At 28.4% G+C, this 18,269-nt stretch overlaps 2 protein-coding genes across 2 annotated transcripts in view; one reads left to right on the forward strand and one right to left on the reverse strand.

The window, feature by feature from the left end:
• LOC129969235 (leucine-rich repeats and immunoglobulin-like domains protein 3) overlaps positions 1–17,497 on the reverse strand; it is a 94,854-nt gene extending 77,357 nt beyond the window's left edge. The window contains exon 1 of the mRNA XM_056083696.1: positions 17,268–17,497. The gene's annotated coding sequence lies outside the window, so the exon portion shown is untranslated. The remainder of the gene's footprint in view (positions 1–17,267) is intronic.
• Positions 6,922–8,640, forward strand: LOC129968310 (piggyBac transposable element-derived protein 4-like). The gene has a single exon (XM_056082165.1). It carries the CDS (start codon positions 6,922–6,924, stop codon positions 8,638–8,640), a length of 1,719 nt encoding a protein of 572 aa, XP_055938140.1.
• Positions 17,498–18,269: the final 772 nt, after the last annotated feature.

The raw sequence follows: 18,269 nt of genomic DNA on the forward strand, positions 1-18,269 counted from the left end.
AAAGTAAGCAGAGTGATTAAACATAGCAATCAGTAACTACAAATATTTACTTCATCTTGCATCAATTTATCTAATGTGTTTCTTCTTGCGAGATATGCAATACATTAGTCAATAAAAATTAAACATACAGACTATTACCATGTCAATATGAATCGATTCCATTTAAAGATTAATAAATATATCTGCTTTTCATTCTAATAAAGAAGAAAAATTGGCTAAAACGACATCTGCCATTTTTAAATAATTAGGCAGTATTCTTGAATTAAATTTTTGTGGAACTCATGATTTATATTGTTTTGATTGCTAATCAGAAAACATAGATTGGGTTAAAAATTTCTAAAAAAAGTGACTATCAAAAATATAAAATAAGTGTAAGGTTATTCAACAAATGGTAGCCATAACAAAGATATAAATAACAAAAAAAATTAGATTTATTGCTAAGCAACAAAATAAATCTCAAATTAATTCATTAAGGCTTGGAGAAAACTGTAAAATAGATTTGGTGTTCAAATTAAAACTAAATTTTTTTTTTATTTTTTTTTTTTGCAAAAATTTTAAAAGAATACTGAAAACAACTTCAGAAGGCTTTTTATGCAGTATTCTTGCTTCTGCAGATCCACTATTTGACAAACAACTAAAATAACACTGCAATTGTAAGAAGTTTGAGAGAATTAAAATTTTAATCATTAGTCTGAAGGTCTGAATACACAAATTACGGATTGAAAAAAAAAATACTACAAGGCAAAATTTTTCCTGGTATCTTATAAGCGGAAGAATTTAACGGACCCAAAAATAAAAAGAACTAGATATAAACAATTTTTGAATGGAACCTACTAAATCCAATTAAATTCGGAAATGGTATACTCTATTTCACAAAACATTTTAATTACGCATAATTATGTGATAATAAATCTGAAAGAATTTTAATGAATCATTCTTTATTCTTATCTGATACATTTAATAAAAGTTTTCCCTTTTAAAATTATAATATTTATTGATGGCCATACTATGTATAAACTGTGATTGTGGACCTAAAAATTTGGGCTACCAAATTTGGCACACAATTTATTTTTGCATAATAGATGCTCACTAAAAAAGAATTTTTGGCACCTCTTTAAAATTTAAAAATGAGCTTTTTAATGAGACCGATCTCAATTCTATTCATTTTTTCTTATTTTAATAAATTTCAAAAATATTTTACAACAATATTTTTCGTATCGCTTTGTGGTGATATTAAACATTGTTTTCTGTGCAGGTTGTCGTTATTACATAAGGAAAAGTAAATTTTAAAAAATTATAAGAGGATTCAAACCTAAAACGTTGTTATTATATGATGTTAATATTAGAGATCTTAACAACGTTAAATTTTTTTTTCTAATTAGAACTCAATTCAAATATGAGATTTGAGCAAATATTCAAGGGAAAAAAGTTCATGCTTCGGTCTGTTCAGAGAAAGCAAAGTGTACATGGACGAACATTAATCTGATTTATTTATCAGATTATGTCCACCTTAAGGCAAAATTGTCGTTGTCTTAGTTTGAAAAGAAGAAACACGGAATGACAGAAACAAAGCTTGTTCTTCGTTCAAGTCAATTAAAGGAAGCGACTGACAAGTCGTCATCTTAGGGTTAATGGCTGAGGGTATGCGGTATTTGGCAAAAAAAACTCGTAGAAACGTAGCTTTTAAGCTCCTTAAATATGCACAGCTATTGGAACCTGTTCTGGAATGGAATCCATCCAACACAAGAATTCATTAGTTCTTTGACATGAAAACTAGATGAAATCATTTCTGATAAATTCTCTTAATGCCAACAAATGTGTTCTTAAAGACGTATTTAAGAAAATCTTCGCATTGCGTAACAGTGCACAGATTATTTTAAAAGAAAAAACGGTTTTTTTCAAATTCTGCCTGTATGATTAGGAATAAAGTATTCTTTGTAAAACACGCTTTGTTATATTTTTATCGATTTATGTAAAAATCTCTAAGAATTATTCATTTTAATTAATAAATGAGAGGATAATTAATAGGTAATACATTTGTTTTATAGTTTGCACAATATAAAAATGCTGAAAAGTAAGGTCTGATATTCGCAATAAATTTAATTAAAATTAAGAATTCTACTTATTTTTCAACGAATGGAAGCCATTTTTTTTATTTGTTCGAAACAAATTTATCTCAAATCAAATACCCTTTTGAGAAAAATATATATTCAACATCATACTTTTACGATATTGATTTCGAACATTCTGTTAGATTGATTTCTACTAAATATAAATACAGAAAAAATTCACTTAGAAAAAGAATTTAACTTCCCATCAAAAATTATGCTCTCTACAGTACAATAAGCAACATTGCATCGAATGGAGATAAACATTTCGTTATCCATAAAAATAAAAGACAGAAAAATTGAAATCTGTATTCTGACTTGTAAGTGTATTTCAAAATATATTTTACAATGAGACTAACGTAAATAACAATTCATTTAATTCCTGTTATAAAATTCATAACAGAAAACTGTAACAACTTTAACAAAATTTACAAACATTTTTGTTCAGAAAAAAAATGTTGAAGGCAAGAATTTTTTCTTCAAAACTTCGTTTAGACACCAACTCACGAAGTTCTTAAAGAACATGAACGTTCCTAAAGAGCATAAACGTGAAGTTTTCACGTTTTGCATGGAATTACCACTGTATGGACCTTTCACGTTCGATTGTAAATCACGATATTTTGAAACTTTGTATGATTATATCATTGCCTTATTTAACATTCTTCGTTACAATGGCAATTCAATACTTTTTGAAATTACACGATATAGAGATTGGTTGAGATACTTTTAGATTCATAATTTAAAAGGGTACGTGTTTTCGTGTTGTAGTATTTTCTTGGCTCCAGAACCATATCTGACTATACTGCGCTAAGCATAATTCAGTTTAATAGGGATGTTGGTTATATATAGTTATAAAATTTTATTGATAAAAAGAAAACTTTGCCTACAAGTGAGACAAACAATTGTAAACAAATATTTCAGTACATATTTTATTTTATTCATTGTTTATAAAAACGCAAATATAATTTTACTGCGTTTTTATTTTTTTTAAATCATTATATTGAGCCTATTTAAAATTTTTCATGCACGTAAATATCATTGGTTTCAAAATTTATTCGACTTTAATATAATGATGTAGAAATTTTATTATTTTCAAAGTTATAAGCTAAAAATAGCTTCGAAGTAACAATTATTGATTGATTTCTTTTGTCTCTTTGCTATAACAACTTTTAAGATGCTAAAGCTTTATGGTTCCTGAATGGGACGAAGAACTTCTACATCTTTTAAGTCTTCAAAACAAACAATTTAAGCGATTAACATAAACATGTAATGAAAAGCAGCATTTTTGAAAATACAAATTTGTGGTTAGTTATGGTGGTAGATCAACATCTAATTATGAAATAGTCAAGGAGAGATAAAACATACAGAAACAAAGAAAATTTTATCATATTACAAAATCGGAGAGGAGGAGTTATTTCCTTTTCTTAATGAGTCAGCTGATGGCGGAAGTTGAGATTTTGACTCACTCAGGAAAACCAAATCTTATTTGGAAACTGCCCCTGGCTTCTTGGTGTAGTAATGTCGTGCTTAAACCATCTTACAAAATCAAAGTAGTAAATGTTTCTTATCAATTAAAGTCTTTTCAAAATCATTTGAGTGTCTTCCGGCTGCTGAAATTTTAGAATGTCAAAATTCTTATGCTTCTGCTTGTTAAATTTCATAATAAATTTTATTAGAATAGATTTATCCTTACATTGTTTTCAATCCAGCATAGCTTAAAAAAATTGTAAAAGCCCAGCTTAGTGTCACAAAAGCTTTAAAAAAACACACAGCAGTTGTTATGATGCATTGTCTTTTAAAGAAGAAAAAGAGTTATCGTTCGGACGTAGCATACACTATATGAATAACAAGTAAGGTTTAAAATATAAGCTTAAAGAAAAGTTAACAAACGATGTCTTGACTTGTCAACAAACTGCATGTTTGCTTTTGGGTTTAATGAACAGGTTCGACCTGTTTTTCATTTCTTCACCTATACTCCTGTTTTTATGTTACTTCCTGAATTATATAAATTATAATTTCAAATTAAATTGACGTCAAGTGGCGAGAAGAGTTTCCGAGTAGAATTAATTGCGTGGGTGGGGTTTACCTTGTGCAGCTGCTAATGAAATTCTTTAGGATGATTTGTGTTTCAGATGTGCTTTGAGAATTGAACTGAAACTGAATTTTTATTTATGTTACTTATTATATTTATTCATTATTGAGCGGTAAATACTCCTTGTGCACCACAAATGTACAAGAGACTTATAGAAGTAAATATAAAAACAATTTAAACCTTGAATAAAACATTTCCTTCAAAGTTTATAAGTAATGAAAAGCAAAATATAAGATGTAGATGAAAGTAAACAAAGTAATATATATATATATATATATAAATACAAGATAAGCAAATAATAAATATAAAATAAAACACAAATACGAACACGCAAACAAACACATAAACTAATATAAACGAAAGTCCAAACAGAATTTAAAAACAAAAGTTCATTTTTGAAAATATTTCAAAGAAGCAAACATTTAAAAAAAATTAAAGAAAGAAGAAATAAATACATATAAAAAATTAACAGAGAAAAAAAATGATAATAAAGGAAAAGTATAAATACAAGAGAATAGATGAAAAACAAAGTAAAAGGAAATGAAAAGTAATACTATTTAAAATAATTTAAGTTTAGGTGCAAAAGTTTTGGACTATAGTATAAAAGTAACATTATTATATTTATTACAACGTATTTAGTACAGCGGTGACAAATTCTGCAAATGATAAGATATATTTAACTTAATTTTAACAACAATACTTAATATTGATAAATTAGAACAGAACGATTCGCCAGTCCTTTTTAAATGCGAAATTTTTGTTAAAGATGACACTAAGAAATAGTACTTTCCACGTCTTAAATTTCTCTTAGAGAACAACCACATACGTCGTTGGTCTATCGGTGAAATATTTTTAAATATTGACCAAAATCACCACGACTAGTAAGTAACAATTATTCCTCTTTCGAAAAAATGAAATAAAATAGCCAAGTGTCCACAGTGGCAGTTGTAAACCCTAGGCAATGAACATTACGAGGCCCTTTTTTCGTTCAATTTAACTATATATTTCAAAACATTTATAACTTAATCAATATATTAAAGATTTGTGTTAACAATTTTAAGAAAATATATAGGTTTTTACTTATTTATTTTAAATTATTTGTTAAATAATAAAATTCTTGAAATATCAAACATAATTATTAAACGCTGATTTCCTTACTCATAAATATAAGCATTTAATTATTGTAAAAGGTTATAAAGAATTAATAAATTTCAAACAAATCTCAAAATTAAAAATCATTGTGTTATAGGATGATCTATAAAGTGAAGTAAAACATAACCAATTAATGAATAATTAATTATCCAGCACATTTTTAAAAAGTAATTATTTATATTTTAATTTATTTTCTAATGATGCAAATAATTCAATCGAAATGCATACTGCAGTTGGATATTAAATATTTCATAGATTTTTTATTTTATTTTCCCCACTGACCTAGTGTATTAAAAAATAAAAATGTAAAGCTAGTAAAAGTAACTGGGTAATTCATAGAATTTGCATCTTTTATGAATTTATTTACATGGCAACTAGGCTAAAAATACTTTATGATTACCAGTCAGCGGTCCTCCGTCAGTACAACGACCCTAGGTACTAGGTAAGTCCGCTTAGTTAGAAATCCACCTGTGAGGGACCACCATTACGGATTACAAAGCAGTACAAATGCTGTGTCAAAGTATTTTAATTGAATGATTCGAAAGGATATAAAATTATCCTTACACAAATAAATTGTTTTTCAGCTCCCAGGATTGTTAAAATCAGAGTGCTATGCTTTTTTTTTAAGTATTCGTATATGCGGGGAAAAAAAAGAATTCACTTGCTGACCAAATTTCTCCTTTCCCATTGCATAGTACCTTTTTTTTTATTTCGCAATTTTGTTTTTTCCTGGCGGTAATTTCAAAAGCTATTACCCTAAAGAAGCGATTTTTTTTCTTTTTAAAATGTAGTAAAGAAAGTTGTATCGTTCTTTGATGCCAGATTGATCATTCTGATATTTTTTGCACTGATTTCTAATTTTTTTTTTTTAAAAATTTATTCACGATGCTACTCATACAAATAATTGTAAATATTTTCATTGGTAGAATGGCTATTGGGTAGTAAGTATAAATAATATCTTAAAATATATATCTAATTTTTTCGAACGGACGTAAATGACGTATCAATATTTCTTCTTTTTTAACTGAATCTTAGAAATCATTCATTATATTTTGGTTTAAAAAAAGGTTGGGAGATTTAATTCAACGATTTTACATTTTTTATGGTTCTTGTAATTTTCTAATCCAACTTATATGCTTAATTTAACGCTCGATACAAATTTCGGATGCAATTCAGAACCTTAAAAGGATTGTGAAGTAAAATGATACAAAGAACAAATTTAATTGATTTAGTTTAAAAGAATGAGCATCAAAATATTTTATACTCTAATCAATTTATTAAAATATTGCCTACGCTTTATTAACCCGCGAGCGCGCGCGTCGGGCCTCGGAGGCCCGAGCGCTTGAAAAAAATTCTACAGAAAATCGGTTTTTCAGCGTAGAAACTCAAGTTCCCCAGTAGCTGCGTCCAAGGTCATTTGCCACCTGACCCCAGTCATTCTAGGAATTTCACCCCTCTCGTTTCTTGGAAAATGGAACACCTGCTGTCAGAAACAGCTGCGCGGGCCTCGAAAGCCCGATGCGAGCGCTCGCATAGCTATTTTTGTAAGCAGTGGTGACGGTCGCAATAATGTCTCGATACTTGAGTTATAAAGAGGAATGCGAAAGGTTACAAAAATTATTAGCGGAAGTTTCAACAGATGAAGAATCTCTTAATGAGGAAGATGAAGAAATTGTTGATGAAGAATTAATTAGTGATCATTTATCGAATTCAGAAGAGGAGCTAGATTCAGACAGTGAAGTGTACGTTTGTGAATCCACCGATGATTACGTTGGGAAAGACGGTAAAACGATATGGCATAAAAAGGAGCCAAGGAAAAATGTGAGAACTCCTGCTCACAATATCATTTCAAAACTGCCTGGAAATATTGGCGAAACAAAAAATGTATCCTCGCCAATAAATTCTTGGACATTTCTGATTGATGAAAGTATGATATCAATTATTGTCGAGTGCACGAACATTTTTATTCGATCAATTGCATGTAAATTTGGAAGAGAAAGAGACGCTCATCCTACAAAAATTTCTGAAATAAAGGCATTTATAGGACTTCTCTATTTTGGTGGACTGCACAAATCTTCCCATGTAAATGTAAAGGACCTCTGGGCTACTGATGGAACAGGAATTGACATATTCCACCGTACTATGTCATATAAACGTTTTTTATTTCTGATGAGGTGTGTCAGATTTGATGATGTAAGAGATCGTTCTTCTAGAAGAGAAGTGGATAAACTTGCTCCCATCAGAAATATTTTTGAAATGTTCGTCGCAAATTGTCAAAAAGTTCAAACTCTTGGAGAATATGTGACAATCGACGAAAAATTAGAACCGTTCAGAGGAAGGTGTTCATTTCGACAGTACATGCCAAATAAACCAGCCAAGTATGGAATAAAAATTTTTGCCTTGGTAGGTGCGAGAACATTTTATACATGGAACCTAGAGATTTATGCAGGAACTCAACCAGCAGGACCATATAACGTTGAAAATGGCCCAGACAAAATTGTAAAGAGATTACTAGAACCTATTTTCAATTCAGGACGCAACCTAACTGTTGACAATTGGTACACTAGCTATGATTTAGCAAAAGACCTCTTGAAGAAAAAAATTACACTTGTGGGAACAGTCCGAAAAAATAAAAGGGAGCTTCCAAAGGAATTCATTTCTGGAAAAAAACGAGAACAATATTCAACATTATTTGGATTCCAAAAAAATTTGACACTGGTTTCTTACGTACCGAAAAAAAACAAATGCGTTGTTCTATTATCCTCAATGCATAATGATGGTGCAATTGACGCTTCTACAGGAGAAGCAAAGAAACCAGAGATTATAACATTTTATAACCTTACAAAGGGCGCAGTTGATGTAGTGGATGAAATGTCAGCTACATATTCTACTGCGAGGATAAGTAAAAGATGGCCTATGGTCATATTTTTCAGTATGCTGAATATTGCTACTGTAAATTCTCGAATCATATTACTGTCATCAAATACGCCACCCGTTCAGTATAAGAAAAGAAGTTTATTCATAAAAGATCTTTCTTTAGAATTATTGAAGGATCACCTTCAAGAAAGAAGTATGCAGGCTACTCTTCCCCGTCAATTGCGTGACCAATTGAATTGTAACCACAGTGAAAATTGTGATACTCCCCCGCAAAAAAAGCAAAAAATTTCTAGAAAAAGATGCCATGTATGTCCCAGTACAAAGGACAGAAAATCCCAAATGTGTTGTTCCGCGTGTAAAAAAAATGTATGCGGGGAACATAGCAGCGTTGTTTGCTGCAAATGTCTCTAAAATGTAAGTTTTATTTTAATTTACTAATGTAGAAATAATTTTTATTAATAAATACTAGTAATAATTTATGTCTCATGTATGTTTTGTAATTTTCAGTTTTAAAGAGAAAAGAACCTTTAAACAATTTTAAATATTTTGTACTTAAACTAGTTGTAATTGTGTAAATTGAAAGTGGCATTTATCTGAAAAACATTATTTTATATTTTCAGCAGTATGCTTTTGTGAAACTTAGATTTTCGTTAACGTAAATGTAATTTTATTTGCGTTTTTCTCACAAAAAACGTTTCCGGGCCTGCGAAGCCCGATGCGCGTCTTCGAGTCACAACAGAAGCGCGCGTCTTCGCGGGTTAAATTATCCAAATAAGCTAATGCTTAGTTTTTGTTGCCTGGACGAATTAAATTGTAGTGTTTTATGAGTGACCCTGGACTGGGCTGTTGTATCAGAATGTCATAAGTATGTTTATTTATGTAACGACCTCTACCTATTCTTTGCTCAACTGTAATGTGACCTTAGAAGGCCTATTTTCTATTGCAACGCTTGGGCAGAAGCATCGGAGAAGTTATCTTACATTGTGTGACAGTAATTTCCCAATTTCGTTTCTGCTGGAATGTAGGGCTAAATATGCGAATATGAGACAAAAGAAAAGGCCTTGAATATCCCTGGTATACACAAAATGTTTAATTAAAGTATTTTTTGTTTGGGAATGTCAAAGCTAACATAATCACATATTTTTTGTAAATTAAATAAGCCGACTGAAAGCTGTTAATTTATACTTTGTTGTTCTGTTGATAAGATCTAGTTCATTTAAAAGAGAAATAAAGTTAAAAGTTAGCAACTTTCCTGAACTTCAATCCTTAACAATCAATTCATAAACGATAACTAATGCAGGCAAGCAAAACATGAGCTCTAAAATTAGACAACAAAAACTCACAAATTGATGAAAAAAGCTAATTATTTATAAATACAAAAAGAAAACATGAAGATATGAAGAAAAGCTTTCCAACTTTTTTTAAGGTTGAGCTATTTATTATTAGCATACCAGAATAACGCTTTTTTTTTTTTTCATATTTAGAGAAAAATTAAGAATGATTTTTCTTTTGTCAAAATTTAATTTTTTCAACTTTTTTTGTATTTTCTGTATTTGTTTATCTTTGTAAAATTTAAATAAAGTGGAGTTTTTATTATCGAAATTAAAGTGGGAAGAGAAAAAAATGATAGACATGGGGGAAAAAAAAGGAAATACTAAACAATGATTGAATGAATAACCAACGAATTTGATCAGCATATTGTAAGGTATTGATTTCATATAATATTGGTAGATTTTTTTACTTGAAATTTTTATTTCTTAAAAGAAAAAAATCAGAAAAGATTTTCACTTTTTCTTGTTCTACAAATGTATGATAGAATGACTATATTCTCTGTAAAAAGAAATCAAAAAGTTCAACTTTTACTCTCATTCTTAAAATAAAATGATAAAATAAGAAGGCAATGTATTCAGAAAATTTAATTATTTGTGAATTAATTTAAATCTTACTACTATGCGAATTCAGTTTTTCTCGGAGTATTATGCAAATTCAATTTGACAGTATTAAATTATTATCCATGTATTATATAAAGAGTCCAATTAAATTCGTATTCAGTGGGGTTTCTAAGATTATACAATTTTATGATTTGGTCAGTAATTTTTGAAGTACCTAAAATATTGAACAAATAAACAAAATTCAGAATGCGCAAAATAAAAAAATGAAAAGCTTATCATTTTCTACAAGTTAATCACATGTATTTTATCTAGTTTATTACAAAATATTTATATATATTGTGCTATATGTTTTAATCATGCCAATGTTTATTGAAAGTATATCATTTTACGCATATATTAAAGCTTAAACAAACTTACTTTTATTGAAGGCTTTTACAGAAAAATCCTTGAATAATTTGTACTTTTAGAAAAATACATTCAACGGAAATAAATGGTTCAGAAAGTTTATATATTTCGAAATACCAAAGAAACACGACAAAAAAAATCTTTGGTTGGATTTTAACAATAATATTCAGACAATTGAACAAGAACCCAGGAAATCCCAGGGGCCAATGTCCTTGGCCAAAACTTTCCACCCATCTTCAACTTGTAAAAAAAAACAAGCATTTTCACTGATTGATGATGCATCTTGTTTACATTTCTATCATTTTTCGCGAAAATTTTTTTTTTAACTCTTCACTCCCACACCTTACTCAACTATCGCTAAAATAACAACGAAGAGAAATTTATTTGCTTAAGAAATAAATTGAAGAAAAACAACCTTTACTTGTCTGACTTTGCTTCAATAATTATACTTTGCTTTATTTAATCTATTTAAATCATTATATTTGCTTTATTTAATCTATTTAAAACATTATATTTGCTTTAGTTAATGTATTTAAAACATTATATTTGCTTTATTTAATCTATTTAAAACATTATATTTGCTTTATTTAATCTCTGCTTAAATAATTATAAATTGAATTAAATTAATTTATGTAAGAAATCGTCCCTTTATTTATAGATATTTGTTTAGGGACTAAATATGGTTATGTTAGAATGTTTACTACTCACTTTAAAATTAATAATAATGACTTCATGATAATTGCCATTTCAACGCTTCGCTTAAAGTATGAAACGTGCAGTTTTAATCAGTCTATTTGTTCATATAATGTGTGTGTGTTAATAAGAATTAATCATAAATTATTATAAAAGAATCATATCTTAATATAATACGTATTTAATAATTATAAAAGAATTTGTTTTCAAATGATCTGAACTACATAAATTTTTTCTGGTTTCTTTTTAAACCGTTTTAGGAAGGCACATTCGCACATTGCAAGAGGTCTTGTCAGAAATTTAAATCGATAGTTAATAAAAGGAAATTAAAACTCGAATTTTCATTGATAATTTGAAAGCAAAACCTTTTTTTCCCCTCTAAAAAGAGATTTATATTTTACAATACGATAAAAAAATACGATATTAATCCTCATTGCTTGCCCATTATTTACAATATTTTTTTTTGTTTCTACCTTCATATTTCCTATGTTTATAATGCATTAAAATTCCCAAAATTTTCATATATGAAATTTTATGATTGCTCCATTTATTCCATGTCAAGCAACTGTAACTGTGTTTTGAAAAAATTGAATAGATTTGAGTCTTCGGTGATCAAACTTTAAAAAATTTGATCATAAATGCTTACGTTTTTATTCTGAAATTACTGAAATCGTACAGAAAAAAATTAGCAATTTCCGAAAAAAAAAAAAAAAATGGGTACAGAATATAAATACTCTCCTGTAGACGCAATGACGGCTCTATTAGGATGACGTTATCAGATGTCAATTTTCAATGGATAAACATTAAATGCAATTTTTTTATATACTTTGTGCACTTTGTTGTAGAATGCAATGATTTCTTCGCATTTTACAAGTAAAGAATCAGTTAAAATATATCTTACGCTTTTTGAAAGATTTTAAATTAAAACCTTCCAACGATAATGCCACAAACAAATACAATTATGTTTATAAATTGAGAGAGTGTAACTTATGAATGTTTTATTTATTAATACATGCATAAAAACTTTCAATATATTGATAAAATTAAGCGATCTTTTTCATGACAAATTTTGAAAATACCGTCTTAACAGTCAAATCTTATTACGTGTATTTTCTAATCTGAAAACAATATAAAATTATACAATAAGCTATACTCATTTTGAAACAAGTAGAATTCTAGCTCTCTTTTTTTAATGATAATTTTTTTTTAATTTTACATTTAAAATCTTTTATTTTAATTTGCTGCAACAGAAACAATGCCATTATTTTACTTATCAAAACCCGATAGCATGGTTGAATGACTTAGAACAAATTGCGATAATAATGTCCCAGAATGATAACACTTCTACAAAAAACATGACATTTTAATAATATTACAAGAGACAGCCGCTAAATTTAAATACAGCACTGTACGATTCATAGCAAAGATCTTCTTTGAACTAAGCGTTTAATACGATGTCATCTTCCGATTTTTTTTAGTTACTGCTATTAGCAGTGCCTATTCAGAAGAGATAAGCAAGCACCAAACAGCCCATCGAAAATCAATCAGATGAACTGTTTAATCGATGTTAAGCTCGAAACAATAAGCATTGTTCTGTTTCCTACTTCAAAGGCGTGGCTTATATCTACCGCATCCATCATCTTCACTTCTTTAACCTCAACACTTTTAAAAAGCGAGAGCGAACAGATGAGCTATCAAGTGAATAGCGCCAGCTTAATTTTCCAAGAAAAGATTTCAAAACTGTCTGCATCTCGAAACATAAGCACAACGCAAAGCCTTTTACCATGTGAGACCTCTACGGGCCATTCAGACCACAGATTGCATACATTCCCTATCGTTTGCAATGCCCACAAAAAGAGGCTCTGGTATCAGATAAAGCAAAGAAATGCGCGAGATCCTCTTTCCCTAAGTTTACCTCAGAAATAATGGATCCAGACAGGAATTAAATGTATCACCTGGAGATAGATACGGAGCCTCACCCTTCAGTACAATCCGCGAACTCTTTTCCTCGATGTAAATGGCAGAGGATATATAAGATGCTGGCGATGCGTCCAAGAGATATGACGAAACTGGGGAGGTGGGCAGAGGCGTTAACATCATCAAGTCACATGCCATCAGGAATTGCGCAAGTTGTATTACAAAGAAACTTGCAGTAACGTAATTGCTACTTGCGGCGTTACTAGCAGTGGGGTCGGAGTTGCGTTTTTAGATGTGAACATGCGAGTATTAATTACTAGGGATTTTCTTGGTGGGTGAGTTTTTTTTAATACCAAAATGGTGGCTGGCACTTAAGAACACGAGAACAATAATCGAATATTTATTTATAGAAGAAAATCAATGCATGTACCAACAGTGAAGAAGGAAGGCCAGTAGAAAAATATTTTTTTCCTTGTGATGAAAGTGCCACCTTTAAAGTTCAAGAGCTAATGTTCACTTTTTCTCGATATTGTATTATGATGGTCTTGGCAAACTTTCTTTTTCATTTTCTATTTGGCCTATTAATGAAAAATATTGCGTTTGAAAAACTTTTTACTTGTACTATTTCATAAAGATTCATTAAATAAATTGCTTTATGAAATGGCACAATTATAAAACCGCTGGCAATATATAAGTTTTTTTCTGATTTTAAGAAAAGTGTTGAAGAATTATCAATTTGAATAATTACTATGGATAAATTTAAATTTCTGTGCATTAAAAAAATTGTCCTTCTTTATAAGTATATTTTGGAATAAACATTTAGGAATTGGAGTATCAGTAAAATAGTTTGCATTTTTGAAAATAGTAAATATTTTATTAAAAGTAGACTATACACCTATGAAAATATGAACAAACTTCAATAAGTGATTTGTTGATCACAATGAATCTGATAAACAATAATAAATTTGGAAGAAAGAACGACAAATAATTTTACAGTGAAAGCATGTTCTTAGCCTTATTTAGTTAACCTTTGAAGTATTCAACACAATATATAACCAGGTGTTCATATGTAGAAGAAGGCTTATAGACGAGGAATTTAAATTACATAAATTATTAAAATAAATATAATTTGAACATTAATTGAAAAAAGGTCTAAATGATAAAATTGTTTCAATTTATTGATAATGAAATGAACTGTTAGCATTAAGATTTGCAATTTATTTTAACAAGTTATTATTTACTCGTTTTCTGCTCAGTTTGTTGTTTGTCTGTTTTGACGCAGTTTTGCAACCAATTTTAAACTAACTTCCTAATCAGCTAGAGATTTGAAACTATAAACATAGTTCAGGATTGGATGACAATGCAATATTTACTCCCTTTCTTGTCTGTAGGTTTGTTTGTCTATTCGGTACAAATTTTGCAATTGATTAAAAACTCTTCATATCAAGAGATGGCGCTATATCAAGTCATTTCATCCAGAAACTGATTGCAAAATTTCACTCACATGAAATAAAGGAAAATTAATATTCCATGTTATTTAAAAAGACTAAAAAGGTAAAAAAATAAAAAAAATTATAAATTTGAAGGGGCAAGGAGAAATTATTTTATACTTTTTAGACCTTTTTAAAAACGTGGTATATTATTTTTTTATTTAAATAATTATTTCTCAATGAGCCTGTATACCAATTCATGAGGTCTAACGAATTGTTATATAACAGAAGAAGAAATTCCCCATAACAAAATAATGCTATTTCTGGTGGTAAGAAAGTAGATAAGTGATGCATTTCATAAAATATTTAGCTGTCCTTGCAATCTCGATTGTTAGATCGGATTTCCATTGTTTTATAACATTGCCACCTTCGAAACGAATCTTCGCAGTTCTTTTTTTATTTTTTTTTCATTCAGTCAAGAATGATTTATTTTACTCGAATTCCTAAGGACGCATCTCAGCACTTCTAAATAACAAACAATAGCAAATTTTTTTTGTCTTCAAGATAAATGTCTTTGCTTATTTCTAGTTTTTAAAGAAAACAACCGACTACAAAATGGAAAGAAAAAATTAATTAAAATTTCTTATTTTTATTTATTTATTTTTGAAAATAGCTTGTTAAGCTTTTTTATTTTCTTCAGTTTAATTCTTGAAAATATAAAAAAAATAATTCTAAAATATTTAAAACAATATAAATAAAAGTTGATACATAAAACTATGAATTTCTAATTTTTTAATATTATTAATAAACAAAATTGCATCAATAATTTTCAAATTATAATAATAATCATAAGCTTGCCTCTAATAGGAAAATTAAGCATTGTTCTTCAATTATAAAAAATTCTTAAGAAAGTTCTGGAAACCGTTACAAGCAAATCTAAAAAAAATATTCAATATATTTTTGGCACCAAAATAAATTTGAATTTTTTTTTTGTTCAAAACTAAAAAAAAGAAAAGAAAAAGAAAGAAAGGAAAGGAAAGAAAAAAAACCCATTGAAATATTAAAATTCAATGGCAGGAAAGGTATAAACAACAAAACATAAATGGCAATGAATACGAACTTGAAATTAAAAAAGGTCATTAACATTTCACTTGTACTTTTCGATTACTTCATTTTCATATTACGATCATTAATACCATTTATTACACGATAGAAAAAAATCACGCAGCACTCATTCCCTTTCACCTGCGTGAGAATTAAATTGCTCTTGACCTTCAACTGAAAAAGATACCAATTGTGCGTTCACCAACTATGGACAAGACATTCGAAGGTCAGCACATAAAAGGGAACTTTAAATCATGAATGAATCGTATTAGTTATAGAATTCCTCATTAAAAAAATTCCAGAAATTCGTTTGAAAATACGTTTAAAATAAATTCATTTACTTTCTCTGAAAATGCTAAGCAAGATATTTAAAGGAAATGCAGATGAATTTCGACATATTATGAAAATTTTCTTGAATGCCTAAAAAAGGTTTTTAAAGAAATAGATTTTATTAAAATTAAAATTCTTACATCATTTGATTTTTTTGGACTATGATTTAATATCACGAAAGAAGGAAATTATAACCGGAACGCAGGGTAATTTAATGAAGATTTTAGGAAACATTTTTTTCTGCAAAGGAAATTTCTTCAAGGAAAATTTATTCGAAGCAGAACTTTTTTAACACTTTTAATACATCTCATTGTTTTAAATTTCATTATTGCATTAGGTATTTTTTTTTTTCATTTATCATTAAATCTAAAAAGTTTAACAAAAGAAATACTAGTAATCTCTATCAACTATAATTGAGGTACAATTAATTAATTTTTTAATGCAACTGAGCTTTACTAAAAAACAGAAAATAAATATTTGTGACCGAATATTTAAGTAATAAAAAAAGTTTTTAATTTTAAAAATTGTAATCAAGAAATTTTATTGATTAATGCATAAAATTACGAGAAATAACTTTTCGTAAGAATAAGTTAATCACGTTCTAATTTTCTTGCTAATTTTTGTATAATAATTTAATAATTTCACAGGAATATTTTTTTTATCAAATATTAAGTAAATTATTAATGATACCATATAAAGTATTTTAATGACAAGATTTAACCATGATAAAGATGTAATGCAATTTATATCAAAATAAACGATAAATCGCAAATAATTTTTCCATGAAATTTTAATAAAATCCGTTAACAATCCTGTATTTAGATGCCGTTTAGTTTTATGCTTTTAGATAGAAATAAAAAAAATATTTACTCTACTTATTTTTTATTTAAAATCAATAAAAATTTAATTCCATTCAATTATTAATAATTTTTTTCTTTTTTTATTGAAATTTCTTTCTTTGATGGTTGATATATAAAAAATAAAATTAGTAATCAGTTGATTTTCTTAATTTTAATGAAAAGATCTGTGTTTCTTTTATAAAAATGTATTAAATATATTTATATATATAGAGAGAAATCGATTAGCTCGGTAGCTATTTCTTTTTTTTTTCTGAAAATTGGGAATACATAAGGAAACAGAAAATTAATTTGGAAAAATAGTTTTTATAGATTCCAAATGGAACAAAAACAATCCGATAATTTGGAATGAACTAATTAATTTCAAAATTCCATCAAAAACAAATCTCATATATAATAACTCCACTCACCTTCTCCGATGTTGAAAAGAATCCTAATAAATAAAGCTCTATTTAATACCGCCTTTTTCGATCGCAGGGTCCAACAGGTGGCCACCGAGAGTCGTCTGGCATTTGAAACAGGACGCGGGAAATTTCACTTCAACAACACATCACGTTCTTTTTCTGTTCTATTACTCGCCGGTTCCTTTTCTCGTCGCTCTCTCCGAACAGACTGAGTAGCGCTGGAGGACTGACTTCACTTTCCGTTCTAGGCAAGGTAACTGGTTTTTCTTTGCAATACCGCTGGCAGGTAAATAAGGGGGATAGGAGATGGAATCAGAGGGCAGGTAGAGTGACGTCATCTGGGGGTCACCAAGCATCTTAGAAGAGTGAACCTTGGTGTCTTTTTATTTTTATTTTTTTGAAGAATAAGGACGGTGTTTGCGGTGTGTGGTGAGGGAAAAAAATGCGTCAGTGCATTCCGTTCAATATTGGCGTTGCTTTAAAGTTAGTAAGATGGCAGTGCAACATATAAAAATTTACAATAATTATTATAATTTCAAATTTTTAAAACATTTATATAAGTTAATTTGTTTTCGACATAAAGGTGATCAAGTTGTATCAAGCAATTTTTTAACTGTAAAGAAATGTGTTTAATGCTAGTTTTAACATCACTGATGATAGATTTTTATTTGCCAAAAAATTCATAACACTTTTAGTTTTATATTACAAAAGCATATACATATTACATGACTAATTATTTTTCTTTAATTTACAGAATGATAAGATGAACTTTTCTCAATTTTCTCAATTTATAGAAATAAATAATTAATAAATTTTATATTAAAGTTATTCCTATAAGCAATAAAAAAGGAAAAGATCATCATTTGACATATTTAGCTACTGGGTTGAAAAAATTACTTAAATTTATTGATAATTGAATTTTATTTCATTAAATTTTGCATCTCTAAACTTGCAAATAATTTTGTCTTCTATCTGATCTAATTTTGTCTCCTGTACAAGACAAAAGAA

The sequence above is a fragment of the Argiope bruennichi genome, chromosome 5 (assembly GCF_947563725.1).
Source record: "Argiope bruennichi chromosome 5, qqArgBrue1.1, whole genome shotgun sequence".
Taxonomy (NCBI): domain Eukaryota; kingdom Metazoa; phylum Arthropoda; class Arachnida; order Araneae; family Araneidae; genus Argiope; species Argiope bruennichi.